Here is a 16,715-nt window from a genome sequence, read left to right as displayed (position 1 = left end):
TGAGGGGTGTACTTACTTTTGTGAGTATATATATATATATATATATATATATATATATATATATATATATATATATATATATATATATATATATATATATATATATATATATATACACACACACACACACACACACACACACACACACACACACACACACACACACACCGTATTTATCGGCGTATAACACACACTTTTTCCCCCCCAAAATCAGGGGGAAATTGAGGGTGCGTGTTATACGCCGATCCCCCGCAGTTTCTAACCTTCTCTGCTGCTCTTGGCGGCTTTCAGGTATATTCGGCCGTTCTCAGCCATTCCCGGCGACTTTCAGCTTTCCGAAAGCTGCCGGGAATGGCCGAGTGTGGCCGAAAATAGGAGAGAAGGGCTGAAAATAGCCGAGAATGGCCGAAAATACCCGAAAGCCGCAGAGAATGGCCGAGAACGAGCGCCGCCGAGATACAGAGCGGATGTCCTGTGTATCTCGGCGGCTTTCGGGTTCATTTTTAAAATGGCAAAGACACTGACAAGGCTGCAATCGACTGACAAGGCTGCAATGGAAGGCTGCAAATGACACTGATAAGGCTGCATTGATGGGCATTTAAATGTAAGTTTTTTCCTTAAACTTCCCTCCTAAAAAAAATTTTTCTTTTAAATTCCCTCCTAAACTTGGGGTGTGCATTATACGCCGATAAATACGGTATATATATATATATATATATATATATATATATATAATAAATGTTTAAATCCTGTATAATAGTAATAAATATTTCTTCAGTCTTGTCACATGAAAAGATAGAAGAAAATATTTTCTAAAATGTGACTGAGGGGTGTACTTACTTTTCAGATACTGTAAATATCAAACTACACTTATCCACCAACCGAGCTACATGCCGACGTCATCGTGTTCCTGGAAATGAGGGGGGGATTTGCTGTATTTGCTGCCGGCTGGATGAGTTTTTTATTGTGCGATATTTGAACTTCTTATGTAAGCTCAATATTCTCGCTAGATAAATATTGTTGTGGAGATTTTATGGTATGTGGAGCGTTTGCTTCTATATCCCTTCCCGGGTGCTGCTCGGGTAGTGATGGGAGGAGGACCTCTATTGGGACCTCTATTGTAGCCCTAGAAGAATACTAGCGTTAGTGTTGTGATGTTGGTTTAATCCACGGGCTCTACATGACTTTTCTTTAACCAATTGACCATTTTTTTGCAATACAGCGCTGCGCTGCTTTAACGGAGAATTGCGCGGTCGTGCCAAATAAAAGTCCTTGTTTCCCACAAATAGAGCTTTCTATTGGTGGTATTTGATATTCTCCGGTTTTTATTTTTTACACTAGAAACAAAGAACAAGCGTCAATTTTGGAAAAAATCTATTTTTTTTTCTATTTTTTTTACTTTCTGCTATTAAACATCCAAAAAAAAAAAAAAAAAAGTCTTCATCAATTTAGGCCAATATGTATTCTGCTACATATTTTTGGTAAAAAAAAAAAATATCAATAAAAGTATATTGATAAAAGTATATTGATAAAAGTATATTGATAAAAGTATATTGATAAAAGTATATTGATAAAAGTATATTGATAAAAGTATATTGATTGGTTTGTGCAAGTATTGTAGCGTCTACAAACTACGGGATATTATTATTATTATATATATTATATAAACCGCCTGCCATTTATTTCAGTGTGACTTTTCACGCTGGGGGCGGTGCACTTGTGGGACGTTCGGAAAAGTCCTGCAAGCAGCATCTTTGAGGCGGGCTGGGAACGCTGTATACAGTTTTCCTATAACGCCCTGCCCATTGAAATGAATATCTGGCGCTTTGCGCTTTTAACCCCTTCTTCGGCTGTTTGAAAAGTGGTAAAAGGCTGGTAAAACTAGCGGCGCTTTACCGCCAACGCACAGGCGGCCCCAGTGTGAAATGGGTTTTGCTGAAACTTTTGACACTGTGGGAACCAGTGACACCAATACAGTGACAAGTGCTTAAAAAAAAAAAAAAAATGCACTGTCACTATACTAATGACACTGGCTGGGAAGGAGTTAACATCTAGGGACAAGAAAAGGGTTAAATGTGTGCCTATGGAGTGCTTCCTAACTGTAGGCGAGGTGCTTTTACTAGTTGAAGACATGGATGGTGTTTCTGCTTCACAGAATCACAGGATCATTGTCTTCTGCACTCACAGAATGACTTGGCTTACATAGGCAGACGGTCATTCTGTCAGAGTAACAAATGATCAGCGGGGTCCTGGCAGTCACAGCAGGAGTGAGCCACCAGCGGCTCGGACAGCATGCACACTCAAAACCCAGAAGTGCAGAATCTCACACATACACACACACACACCTGCCCTGTAGCCGTAAAGCTGCTACAGGGCGGACCTTAAAGCGGAGCTCCATCTTAAAGTGGAACTTCCGCTTTAAGCACTCCTCCCCCCCTTACATGCCACATTTAGCATGTTGGTTTTTTTTTGGGGGGGGGGGGGGGGGGGGAGTGGGTAACTGGCTTACACAGTTACTTCCTGTCACACCTCCTCCTTCTGGTTGCCTAGGAGACGACTCCTCTCTGCAATCTTCTGGGACATGTCACAGATCTCAGAAGATTGCCTGGCCACTAAAAGAGCACAGGGCGCGAGAGAGAGCGAGAGGGCGCGAGAGAGGGCGCGAGAGAGAGAGAGAGAGAGAGAGGGCGCGAGAGAGAGAGAGAGAGAGAGAGAGGGCGCGAGAGAGAGAGAGAGAGAGAGAGAGAGGGCGCGAGAGAGAGAGAGAGAGAGAGAGAGGGCGCGAGAGAGAGAGAGAGAGAGAGAGAGGGCGCGAGAGAGAGAGAGAGAGGGCGCGAGAGAGAGGGCGCGAGAGAGAGAGAGAGAGGGCGCGAGAGAGGGCGCGAGAGAGAGCGCGCGAGAGAGGGCGCGAGAGAGAGCGCGAGAGGGAGCGCGAGAGGGAGCGAGAGGGAGCGAGAGGGAGCGAGAGAGAGAGCGAGAGGGAGCGAGAGAGAGAGAGAGGGAGCGAGAGGGCGCGAGAGAGAGAGAGAGGGAGCGAGAGGGAGCGAGAGGACGCGAGAGAGAGCGAGAGGACGCGAGAGAGAGCGAGAGAGAGAGAGAGAGGGGGGGGGGACTACACAGTGTGTAACTGCTGACTGAAAACTGAAAAACAAGTGGAACTCCCCTTAAAGTGGAGGGCCACCCTAAAAAACAAAATGACATTAAAATGTTCCAAAAAATATGAAAAAATATGAAATGCCTGTTACTAGGCAGATCATCCTAATCTGCCTCTTCCTACTCCGCTGTGATCTTCTGTCTTCTCCTCCTCCTCGCGTTGTCTTCTGGGGAATGGGGCGCTGTGTGTTGTGGGAACTGTGCGTGTCCCAGAACACAGCGCACCCCATTCACAAAGCGATGTGCGACTTGCGCATGCGCAGTAGGAAAAGGGCAGTGAAGCCGCAAGGCCCCGCTGCCAGTTTCACTTAGATAAAATGGCAGCGCCGGGACCTGAGAGACGGGTCGGCCTCGGGGCGGCTGACATCGCGGGGCACCCTGGACAGGTAAGTGCGCTTATTAAAAGTCAGCAGCTACAGTGTTTGTAGCTGCTGACTTTAAAAAAAAAAAATTTTTTGTTCAGCTGGTCCTCCCCTTTAAAGTGGTTAATTAGAAGGTCATTTACAGCTGGTAAGCCTGCATTTGAAGCACTCGGGTGGTGGTTCTGAAGCACGGATCGCGATACACATTGGTGATGGATAACCCCGTCCTTGGCCACAATTCATATATGAGCACAACAGGGAACTTTATCATTAACCACTACAATACCGGGCACTTTCACCCCCTTCCTTCCCAGCCCAATTTTCAGCTTTCATCGCTCTAGCGCTTTCAGTGACAATTGCGCGGTCATGCTACACTGTACCCAAATGAAATTGTTATCATTTTGTTCGCACAAATAGAGCTTTATTTTGGTGTTATTTATTCACGACTCCGTTTTTTTTTTTGCGATATAAGCGCAAAAATAGCAGAAATTTGGAAAAAAAACAATATTTTCTTTTTTCTATTTGAAAAGAAATCCAATAAAATCTAATTTTGTCATAAATTTAAGCCAAAATGTATTCTGCTACATGTTTTTGGTAAAAAAAATTCCGTTAAGTGTATAATAATTGGTTTGTGTGATCACGGACATATGTATGCAAATGATCATGTACAGATGTGTGCAGGTGATCACGTACATATGTGTGCAGCTAATCATTGGGACATGTGATTTTAGTGGGACATATGTGGGGGACATGTTTTTATTATTAGGGACATGTGTTTTTATTATTTGGGGACATGTATGTTTTGGGGACATGTGTGTTTTGGGGACATGTGTGGGGACTGTGTTTGTACTGTGTGGTGTGTTGTGTGTTTACACTACACTGATGATCAGTGAGTAAAAAGCTGTAAAAAGCAGCCCATACTCACTGATCATCAGCCGGCTGCAGCGATCTGCTCTCCTCTCCTCTGCGATGACTTCTGTGTGAGGAGAGGAGAGCCGATTGCCTAGCAACCGGCTGTTTGTTTACATCACATGACGGCCGTGATTGGACACCGCCGTCATGTGATCAGGAGGGCCAATCACAGAGCCCTCCTGCCGATCTGAGATGTGCCGTGTCCGGGTGACACGAGCACATCGGGATCGCGCCGCTGCGCGGGCGATCCCGCTACTCCTGAAGGACGTTCCTGAACGTCCTATCAGGAGTAGACGGCTCCCACCCGGCCATATATATGCATTGGCCGGGTGGGAAGTGGTTAAACGGATTGTAAAGTGAATTTTTTTTTTTTTTTTTTTTAAATAGCAAACATGTTATACTTACCTCCACTGTGCAGCTCGTTTTGCACAGAGTGGCCCCAAACCTGGTCTTCTGGGGTCCCTCGGCGGCTGTCTCGGCTTCCTCCTGCAGGTGCTTCTCACGTTCATGCGAGCTCCCTCGCATGGTGAGAAGCATCTGCGGGCGCGCTCCCGTGATACAGCCGGCGGCTATAGCCGCTCGCTGTATCACACGGCCCCGCCCCCCCGGCGCTCCGCGTCAGTGGATGTGATTGACAGCAGCGCGAGCCAATGGCTGCGCTGCTTTCCATCCATCCACTCCAGCCAATCAGCGGCCAGGCTGAACGGTGGAAAGGACGTCGGAGCGCGGGACTTTCGAGGGGTGAGGTAAGTAAAATGGGGGGGCTGGGGGCACCGGGACTGTCAAGGGATTTACCTTTACAACCCCTTTAAGGATTAATTTGAATTTTTATATGTACTTATTAGCGGGTGATCATTCTAACATGTTTGGGAAACTTTTTTTTTTTTGCGTAGCTCAATGTCTAAAACACACATAAAACATGCTTGTTCAAAACCAGCTGCCAGGCTTTGCCAGTGCAATGATGTTATTTTTTTTTTTCTTTTATACATTAATCTCCATCCACCGTCTCCCATGACGTGTCATTTACATAGCGTGTCCAGCCATCGTCACAGATCAGAGGTACCTTCAGTTGAAGCAGCGTCCACCATGATCCTCTGCATCAGCACCGGTTCCTCCCCGAAATCAAACACTACGGTTTGCCGGAAAGTCCCAAATATTTCGGTGGAGAAGTTGATGACTACTTGGTATATGCAATGATCCGTCCCGTTCTGCGCCAGGTTCTCGCCCACCCACTCCTGGCAGCTCTCCGGCACCTCCTGGGACATATGGGTGTTGCCGTCTCCGGCGGATATTGCCACGATACTGAAATGAGGTCTGTGTGCATCGTACAGCAGCGCTACCCGGTGAAGGATTCTTGCAGGCTGCAAAATTCAAAGCGGTATAAAAATCAACATTCACGGGAATCCCGCTTCCCCCCCTCCCCGTCAGTATCTCTCATCATCCGCTATACCTTGTCACATGACAGTGCGATTCCCTCATCTGTCCGACAGTTACCACCCTCATAGGTGAGAGTCGGATAGCACTGGCATAGGACTTCCACTTACAATATATGCAATGGAGACCTCCGATTCTACTAAATACAGGTTTTCTTTAGTGTTGAGTTCTGGAAAAAGTGTCAGTAATGTAATGCATTGACCTTCACCAACCTAAGAACCCTTTCACACTAAGGCTGGGTTCACACTGCTGCAGGGGGAGAGCCGGATGTGATTCGCACCGCAAATCACATCCGATCTCTGTAGTGATGCGAGTTCAGCCATACAGATAGTATACAGATAGCATGGCTGAATTCGCATCGCTCCCGCAGCAAACTCGCACGGGACCCTTTTTTTGGTCCGCAACAGAATCGGATCGCATGGGGGTTCACACCATGCGATCCGATTCCTGTGCGAGTCGGCAGATCGCACTGCGATATGCGGACGGATCTGGGGGTGTCATTAACATATCATTGACACTCCCAGCCGTCCGCATAGGGCAGTGTGAACTGCCGGCGGGAGGTGTGCGATGCGGGAAAACGCCGCGGATTCACGGCGTTCCCGCATCGCAGCGGTGTGAACCCGGCCTAAGGCCCCTTTCACACTGACGATCGGTTCAGGCCCACCTGTCAGTTTTTCAGGCGGACCTGAACAGATGCTCCATAGACCTCTATGGAGCGTCGGATGTCAGCGGTGACAAGTCCGCTGACATCCGACCCGCTCCGATCCGAAAAAGTGTGACGGAGGAAAAAGCTATTTTTCCATCCATCTGCGGATCGGATAAGGTGACGACGGGCACTGCGGTCCGTCGTCATCCGATCTCCCATAGGGGAGAGCGGCGCTGTGACAGGTCCGTCCCTGCACAGTGTGCGGAGACAGACCTGTCATCTTCCCGCTCAGCGGGGATCGGCGGAGTGATCCCCGCTGAGCAAACGGATATCCACGAGGCAGATCAGCACTAATCCGCCCCGTGTGAAAGGACCCCAAGGCAGTTTTCATGCGTTTTAAGCTCTATAAATAGTGCCTTTAACCACTTGCAGACCGGACCATTTTGCTGGTCAAAGACCAGACCACTTTTTGCGATTCGGCACTGCGTCGCTTTAACTGACAATTGCGCGGCCGTGCGACGTGGCTCCCAAACAAAATTGACGTCCTTTTTTTCCCCACAAATAGAGCTTTCTTTTGGTGGTATTTGATCACCCCTGCGGTTTTTATTTTTTGCGCTATAAAGAAAAATAGAGCGACAATTTTGAAAAAAAAAACGATTTTTTACTTTTTGTTATAATAAATATCCCCCAAAAATATTTTAAAAAACATTTTTTCCCCTCAGTTTAGGCCGATACGTATTCTTCTACATATTTTTGGTAAAAAAAAAAAAAAAAAACGCAATAAACGATTATTGATTGGTTTGCGCAAAAGTTATAGCGTTTACAAAATAGGGATAGTTTTATAGCATTTTTATTAATAATTTTTTATTATTCTTTTTTTTACTAGTAATGGCGGCGATCAGCGATTTTTATTGTGACTGCGACATTGTGGGGGACCCATCGGACATTTTTGACACATTTTTGGGACCACTGTCATTTATACAGTAATCACTGCTATATAAATGCAGTGATTCCTGTGTAAATGACACTGGCAGTGAAGGGGTTAACCAGTGGGTGGCAGTGTAGGGGTTAAGTGTTCCTAGGGGTGTGTTACTAACTGTGGGGGGGTTGGGCTTTCATTTAGTGAACACTGATTTCTGCTCCAATCACATGGAGCAGAGATCAGCGTCACTAGTTGCTAGGCAGAATGGAAAAATGTTGTTTACACAGCATTTCCTCCATTCGGCCGCTCCGCGAGACGATCGCGGGGATGCCCGCGGCGATCGAGTCCGCGGGTCCCGCGACCGGACTCACGGGGGTCCCAACCAGCGCGGGAGCGCGCCGCTGGCGGCGCGCTCCCGATGGCAGGGCTGCATTGAATATTGGACGTACATGTACGCCAATATGCCTGCCCGTGCCATTCTGTCGACGTACATCGGCGTGCGCTGGTCGGGAAGTGGTTAAAGCACCTGAAAAATGGCTCCCATTCATTTCAATGTGTCTTTTCACACCGGGGCGGTGCGCCTGTGAGACGTTAGGACAAGTCCTACAAGCAGCATCTTTGGGGTGGTTTGGGAACGCTGTATACAGCTCTCCCAAAACTCCCTGCCCATTGAAATGAAAGGCCAGCGTTTCCAAAGCGCCTGAAAAGAGTTATTGAAGCACTGCAGCAACACAAGCACTTTTAACCCCTTCTTCAGGCCGCTAGTGGTGGGTTAAAAGCGCCTCGCTGGCGGCCAAAAAGAGCCGCTTAAACAGCAGTATAGCGGCGCTAATACGAGGGGTCTTAGTAATCATAAATTATTTGGGTCATCTACTAGTTCAACAGTTTTATTCAAAGCCAAATGTATTGCAATTATGATGAACGTTGCAGAAGTGTGCCCGCCCATCCGATTGCCTCTCAGGGGATCAGGAAGGAATTTTTTTACCCTGAGAGCAAATTGGATCATGCTTTGCTGTGGATTTTCAACTTCCTCTGGATCAACTGTGGGTATAGGATTGTGTATATGGGATTGTATGTTTTTTTTAATTGGTTGAACTAGAATGTCTTTTTTCAACCTATGCAAGACCCCTTTCACACTGGGGTGGAGGGTCTTGTTGGCGATAAAGCGCCGCTAGTTTTAATGGCGCTTGACCATCGTTTTCACCCGCTAGCGGGGAGCATTTAATCCCCGCTAGAGGATGAAGAAAGGGTTAAAAGCGCCCGTGTTGCTGCGATTCAGAAGTGCTGCCTAATCATTTTAATGAGCACCGCCCAAAAGATGCTGCTTGCAGGACTTTTTTTTTCCCCCATCCTGCAAGCGCCCCAGTGTGAAAGCACTTTGGCTTTCACACTGGGGAAGCATGAGAGGTGCTTTTCAGGTGCTATTTTAGTGCCAAAACCCCTGAAAAAGCGGCTCAGTGTGAAAGGGGTCTATGGGTATAGGTCAGTGATGGAGAACCTTGGCACCCCAGATGTTTTGGAACTACATTTACCATGATGCCCATGCACTCTGCAGTGTAGTTGAGCATCATGGGAAATGTAATTCCAAAACATGTGGGATGCTAAGGTTCACCATCACTGGAATAGTTGAATGTCTTATCAGTGAGAAGAATAGTGTCCCAAGGGCTGGATAAGGGCAAGCAGAGGGCTGCATCCAGCCCCCATACTACCCCCCCCCCCCCCGGGCCACAGTTTGAAGACCACTGCATTAAGACCCCTTTCACACTGGGGCGTTTTTCAGGCATTTTTCATGCGCTTTAGCGTTAAAAAAAGCGCCTGAAAGAAGCCGCAACTGCAATCCCAATGTAAAAGCCCAAGTGCTTTCACACCGAGATCCCTTTCACACTGGAGCGTTTTTCAGGCGCTTTAGCGTTAAAAAGAGCGCCTGAAAGAAGCTGCAACTGCAATCCCAATGTAAAAGCCCGAGTGCTTTCACACTGAGGCGCTGCGCTGGTAGGGCGTCAAAAAAAGTCCTGCAAGCAGCTTCTTTGCAGCACTTTTGGAGCGGTGAATACACGGCTCCTAAAGCACCCCTTCCCATTGAAATCAATGGGAAGCGCCTGTAAAACGCTATTGGCAGCAGCGTTTTGTGGGCGCTTTTAACCCTTTATTTGGCCACTAGCAGGGGGTTAAAAGCGCCCCAATAACGCTCGAAAAACGCTGGTAAAGCGCTGCTAGTTTAAGCGGCGCTTTACAAGCGTTTTTCGGGCGCTGACATTGTGAAAGGGCTCTTAAAGCACTTGGGCTTTCACATTGGGACTGCAGATGAGGCTTCTTTCAAGCGCTTTTTTTTAAAGCTAAAGCGCTTGAAAAACGCCTGAAAAACGCCCCAGTGTGAAAGGGGTCTAAGAGATAGGGAGGGTCAGTTCATGTTCTCTCTATAGCTACAAGTGTGAGCTTTTCTCAGTACAGATACCATGCGGGCACTACAGAGTGCCTGCTTACCAACCCCAGTTACAGATTAACCCTAAGCCCATCATGTATATAGGGGCAGAAGGGGAAGGCACCTACCTTACATGTCAGCTGGAAGGTCCAGGTCTGCTGTGACTTTTTGGTGGTAACAGTGACAGACAGATCTGGGCTGTACTCCACATGAACTCCATCCACGCATTCACTGAGCTGGAGAAGAAAAAAAGAAGACACATTACATGCCGCATAAATACACAATCCAAGTCTCCGGGTTCATCACGAGAACGCAGAACCGGAGCCCTTTCACTGGTGTCTTCAGGATCTCTACGCTGCTGTGTACCAGGACTCTCCTCCTGCAGGACAGCCCCACATGAAAGGATTCATGTCCAGCCACAGAGAAGTAGATAATATTCTTTGCCTATTGATAGAACAGCCTTTTAAATATAACTTATGTTTATTAAAACGTTCCAATTCCCGCAAATTCTTAGCTGCCATCTTATTGGCCGTTACAGCCAGCACAGAACGTTTCCTCCATTATATTAGGACACGTGTGGACCGACTCACCACTTTCTCTGGCGACAAGGAATTCATCCATTTTTCGATCAGAGACTCCATGTAGCTCCCTGAACATTGCGTGTTTTCCTTCTGCTGCTTGAGGCGGATGAGGCGCGAGGCGTACCGCTTCTGCCACTCCTCCAGCTCCTCCTGGGAGTGCGCCGATGTACACTGAGCTCCGTACCGACATATCCCCTGCTCCAGGAACCTGCAGAGCAAAACCCAATCCCATTACTTATCTGCGGATGCATGTCCAAGCTCAAGTATAAAATACTGCAAAGTGTCTTCAAAAATTGCTTAGAGAACAATGGCAACCGATTGCACACAGGACGCCGACTAACTGTGACCCAAACTAAACCAGGTAATGGAAGATGGCTTCAGCTCTGCTCTCCACCCTTAGACGAGTTTCCCTCCTAGTGAGCTTAATTGTTGAGGCAACAGGAGAGGTCCCTCAGATGCGTTTCCCTCCTAGTGAGCTTAATCATTGAGGTCTGAACAGAGGAGATCCCTGAGATGAGTTTCGCTTCTAATGAGCTTAATCATTGAGGCACCAACAGGAAATTTCCCCTCAGACGAGTTTCGCTCCTAGTGGGCTTATTCATTGAGGTCTCAACAGAGGAGATCCCTCAGACAAGGTTTCACTCTCTAGTGGGCTTAATCATTGAGGCACCAACAGGAGAGGTCCCCTCAGACGAGTTTCACTCCTAGTGCACTTAATCATTCAGGCACCACTCCTAATGGGCTTCATTGTTGAGGTCTCAACAGAGGTCCCTCAAGCATGTTTTGCCCCTGGTGGGCTTAAAGTCATTCCAAAGGCTGAAGGTTGTTTTACTTCCATGCATTCTATGTATGAAAATAAAAAACCTTTGTTGTGCACCCCCTAATACTTACCTGAGCCCCAACACGATCCAGCAATGTGCACAAGAGACCCGTCTCTCTGGAGACGCTCCCTCCTCCTGTCAAGCACAGCCAATGAGTAGAGGAAGTGGGGTAAGTTGCTTCATCTGGGGGCATTGGGCAGGAGGGAAGGTTCTACGAGTGCCAGCAGGGAACCAAAGAGGAGGATCGGGGCTGCTCTGTGCAAAACCATTACCAAGAGTAGGCAAGTATAACACGTTCTTTATTTGAAAAAAACAAAAAATAAAGTGCCTTTGATATCACTTTAATTGTTGAGGGCCCAACAGAAGAGGTCTCTCAAACACGTTTTGAATCCTTTGGGGCTTAATTGTTGAGGCCTAAGGCCCCTTTCACACCGGGGCGGTTTTCAGGCGCTACAGCGCTAAAAACAGCGCCTGAAAAAACCGGCCCCTTTCACCCTGGTGTGAAAGCCCGAGGGCTTTCACACTGGATCGGTGTGCTAGCAGGGCGGTAAAATAAGTCCTGCTAGCCGCATCTTTGGAGCAGTGAACCGCTCCTACCCATTGAACTCAATGGGACAGCGCGGCTATGCCTTCGGCAAAGCGCAGCTGCAGCTAAGACGACGGTAAAGCGCCACTAAAAATAGTGGTGCTTTACCGCCGAGGGCCACACCGCCCCGGTGTGAAAGGGGCTTTAGAGTTAAGGTTAGGCCTCAATGATTAAAGGGTTTGTAAAGTCTCTTTTTTTTTTTTTTAAACAAACATGTCATACCTCCTCTGTGCAAGGGCTTTGCACAGAGGGGCCCCAATCCTCCTATTCTGGGTCCCTCTGTGGCGCTCCTGGGTCCTCTTCTCGAGTGCCCCGGAGAAGCGCTTTCCCTGGGGGTATTCATGCAGGGGCGCTCCCATCCTGCTGCCGAGTTCATTGACACAAACAGCAGGACTCTGCCCCACCCCCCGTGTCATTGGATTCGAAAGACAGCATCGAGAGCCAATGGCTACGCTGCTCTCAATATATCCAATGAAAACCCGAGACAGCGGCTGGAGCTGGTGGGCTCGTCCCTGTCACTAGAAAGACCGGGTTCAGGTAAGTAAAGGGGGGGCTCTGGGGAGGGGCAGCTGCAGCACAAGCGGGCTGCAGATGGGCACCGACCCTAATTTTGCTACAAAATTGTTTATTTAAAAATATTTTTTTCCCTGAAACGTCACTCTGAAAATTCAAGTGCGTGTTATACACCAATAAATATGGTATATATCTTTTGTGGCACCCGACGAATCCCCTCAGGACTAAGGATGAGCTCAGGCGTGTTATTTGGATATACCGTATTTATCGGCGTATAAGACATATCTTCACTGTAAGAGGGACGTTTCAGGAAAAAACTTCCAACATTTTAAATAAAGAACTGTGAAGCAGCCCTATCATTGCCATCAGTGCAGCCTGATCGATGCCCCTCTGCAGCTTGTTAACCACTTGCCGACCAGCGCACGACGATGTACGTCGACAGAATGGCACGGGCAGGCAAATGGGCGTACATGTACGTCCCTTTAAATTTGCCGCCCTGCCATCGGGAGCGCGCCGCCAGCGGCGTGCTCCCACGCTGGTTGGGACCTCCGCGAGTCCGGTCGCGGGACCCGCGGACTCGATCGCCGCGGGCATCCCCGCGATCGTCTCACGGAGCGGCCGAATGAAGAAATGCCGTTGTAAACAACATTTCTCCATTCTGCCTAGCAACTAGTGACGCTGATCTCTGCTCCATGTGATTGGAGCAGAGATCAGTGTTCACTAAATGAAAGCCCAACCCCCCCCACAGTTAGTAACACACCCCTAGGAACACTTAACCCCTACACTGCCACCCACTGGTTAACCCCTTCACTGCCATTTACACAGGAATCACTGCATTTATATAGCAGTGATTGCTGTATAAATGACAATGGTCCCAAAATTGTGTCAAAAATGTCCGATGGGTCCCCCACAATGTCGCAGTCACAATCGCTGATCGCCGCCATTACTAGTAAAAAAAATACAAAATTATTAATAAAAATGCTATAAAACTATCCCTATTTTGTAAACGCTATAACTTTTGCGCAAACCAATCAATAATCGCTTATTACGATTTTTTTACCAAAAATATGTAGAAGAATACGTATCGGCCTAAACTGAGGGAAAAAAAATGTTTTTTTATATATTTTTGGGGGATATTTATTATAACAAAAAGTAAAAAATAAAGCGTTTTTTTCAAAATTGTCGCTCTATTTTTGTTTATAGCGCAAAAAATAAAAACCGCAGAGGTGATCAAATACCACCAAAAGAAAGCTCTATTTGTGGGAAAAAAAGGACGTCAATTTTGCTTGGAAGCCACGTCGCACAACAGCGCAATTGTCAGTTAAAGCGACGCAGTGCCGAATCACAAAAAGTGGTCTGGTCTTTGACCAGCAAATTGGTCCGGTCTGAAAGTGGTTAAGCTCCACCTCACGTTCTAGTCACGCCTTATAGTTAAAATTTCCTTATTTAAAGTTCTTGCCCTTCCCCTTGCTTCTGATTGGCCTGATGAAAGAGCGCGGCCGTCCTTCCATCTAGACCCGAACGCTCAGGAAACGCGTCGCCAGGAAATGACGTCATAGCCCCGCGTCCTGCTTGCCACAGTATACCAAGCCTCGTTTTGAGACTACACACTCTGTGTCCACTATAGCCGGCAAATTTGAAACATCTACTAGTGGAAACGTTCAGAGATGCAAGAGGACATATGCGGACTGGACTACAACAGATGAAGAATTGAATCAGATGATCCCTACAGTTTTTAACGTTCGTTTTGTTTATGGAATATGTGAGTGCAAACCTTTGTGTTATCAATAAATGTGCGAAAACTTTTTAAAAATCTGCACCCCCTCTCTTCTTTTTGCAGCCTGGGAGGGGACTGGGAGGAGCACAGACAGATTACATACAGGAGAATCTCCCGTTTACATGGCGGCCTCTTTAATACAAAGCCCCGCCTCCTAGGATAGACAGAACAGTTATCCAATGGCTGTCCAGGAGACAGGACTTCTTATTACAGACGCTGCTGAGTAAACAGGCAAATCTTCTGTATGTAATCTGACGACACTCCAAATTACAAGGGGGGCTGTATTAAGCTGGAACATTGGCCACAATTGGCCCGTGGGCCAGACTTTGAACATGCCTGGCGACCAGAATAGAAGTGGGAGCAGGTACCTGTCAAAATCAGTTATCTGCAAATACGGCTATATGATAGATGCTGCGGTGTTTAGCGCACACTGCGCCTGCAGTCATTCCGCTGCTTTGTAAATGGGGCCCTATGTGATATAAACATGCACCATACCTTTTACACAGAGTGTACTCCTCGCTGCTGGTAACACCACGTGGTGGTGGTCTATATTGCCATCCATCCTGAGTTCCTGCAAGAAGACAATGACATGACAAACAATTAATACGGCTGTAACAAGCCACCAATAATAGAGCAAACGGGCCCCAAAATCCTTATTAGTGTTACAAGAGGAGTAGAACGTACCATCTTCCAGATCCTCCCCCTGGTAACTGCTGCGGACAATGCAGCCGACATTCTGAAAACACAAGAGAAGGACATCAGCAAGTCACATGACCAGTGATACTAAAGCTAAAAAAAAAAAAAAAAAAACTTAATTTAAAGCGGGAGTCCGCCGTTTTTTTTTTTTTTTTTTTTTAAAAGCCAGCAGCTACAAATACTGCAGCTGCTGATTTTTAAAATAAATGACACTTACCCACCCAGCGCGCCCACGATGTTGGCACCCGAAGCCGATCTCTCGATCGTCTCTCGGGTGCTGCCGCCGCCATCTTGGGTATGGGAATCAGGAAGTGGAGCCTTTCAGGCTTCATTTCCTGGTTCCCTACTGCGCATGCACGAGTCGTGCTGCGCAATAAGGATGGTCCCCGCTGCCTCAGGGATTCGTGCGTTTCCCAGCAGGCAGCGGGGGACTTTCGGAAAGGGGCGTAGATTCTGCAGAAAGGGGCGTACCTTCTGCAGAATCTACGCCGGAAGTGGGTGCAGATACCTGTACTGTACAGGTATCTGCACCCCCCCTCCCCCCTGAAAGGTGCCAATTGTGGCGCCGGTGGGGGGGGGGGGGGTTCGAATGAGCGGAAGGTCCACTTTAGGGTGGACCTCCGCTTTAATGCACTCCTTGCAAAAAATAAAAATAAAAGTTCTCTTACTCTGCCCTGCGCCCCATGTGCGGGGGTAAAGAGGGGAGAACAGATCAAGCGCTGTTCACGGCTGCAACTCTTCTCCCCGCTCTTCCTTTTCACACAGGGACCCGAGCCACTGGGTCATGCTGCTGTCAATAAAATGCAGCGATGAGGAAGTGGGGGGTGGGGCCAAGTCCCGCTGTGTAAGTCTATGGACCGCAGCTTGGAAATGCGCGAGACACCACTGGGGGGGGCGCCGAGGCCGGGTGCTGCGATTTCAAGAAGCTTTGAACAGCACCCTGCTGGCTCCTCCCACCAGCAATGAACAGCCTGCATTGCATAGATGCACAAAATCAGGTAAGGTTTTATTCAAAATGACATTAGCATGTTGATGGCAGAAGGAGGTAAGCAATGTTGGGGCTCTCTCCTAATTTGGACTACATACACCACCTCCTATCCTTATCTATATTTCCTGGGAGGGAGGAGGCTCTGGCAGGTCAACGGGTATTTTTCTGTACTTGCAAAACAGAACTTAACCTAAAAAATGAAAATGAATGCAGTCACACAGCTATGGACTGATAAGCTGAAATATTATTACACTTTGGTGATGGTTTTAGACATCCTTAAGCCCCCTGTTCACATTGGAGCGACTTGTCATGTGATAAAAAAAAATCACAGCCTATTGCCGGCAATCACCATGTTCAAATCGGTGCGACGCTGCCTTTTGGAGGTGCCGCACTGTTTTGAAAAAGTCGTTCCTGTACTGCTTTTTTGTGATTTCGTGTGCGACTTGCATAGACATCTGTGCATGAAGCCCCACGTGTCTTTCAAGTCACACTGACATGCGGCTTTGAAATTGTGCGATTTCAAATAAAGTCGCACGATTTTAAAGCTGCGGTCAATGTGAATGAGGGCTTGGGGCCAATTCACACCACAACGCAGAGCGGCAGGAGCGATTTACTACTTTGTGCTGGGGGGCAGTGTGGATTCATCGCACTGCTCCCCTTTACTTTTTTTTTTTTTGTATGAGCTTTATTTGAGGTGTACAAAGTGTACACTTCATTCACTGTAATGTTATGCAGCGCACTGTGCTGCACTGCCTGACAATGCAGTGCGATTCGGGCCGGAGTGCTGCAATAAAAATGCAACATGTCTGCATTTTAAACGCAGCACACAAACAACTGCTTCCTGTGTGTCCCGGCGGTGACCGCACATCGTGTGAACTGCAGCGCTCCCACATTCAGACCTA

The 16,715-nt window shown here is 47.6% G+C and overlaps 1 protein-coding gene across 1 annotated transcript in view; it reads right to left on the bottom strand.

Moving 5' to 3' along the window:
* Window positions 1-16,715, bottom strand: part of HELZ (helicase with zinc finger) — a gene marked incomplete in the record, with an annotated part of 102,107 nt that overhangs the window by 45,204 nt on the left and 40,188 nt on the right. The window contains 5 exon segments of the mRNA XM_077460648.1: window positions 5,491-5,788; window positions 9,980-10,087; window positions 10,442-10,640; window positions 14,625-14,700; window positions 14,814-14,865. Of these exon segments, the coding sequence (XP_077316774.1) occupies window positions 5,491-5,788; window positions 9,980-10,087; window positions 10,442-10,640; window positions 14,625-14,700; window positions 14,814-14,865 (733 nt within the window).

Source organism: Lithobates pipiens, unplaced genomic scaffold, assembly GCF_037356315.1.
Source record: "Lithobates pipiens isolate NorthernLeopardFrog02 unplaced genomic scaffold, aLitPip1_a1.2 Scaffold_28, whole genome shotgun sequence".
Lineage (NCBI taxonomy): Eukaryota > Metazoa > Chordata > Amphibia > Anura > Ranidae > Lithobates > Lithobates pipiens.
Note: the sequence above shows the minus strand (reverse complement) of the source record. Positions and strands in the feature narration are given on the sequence as shown.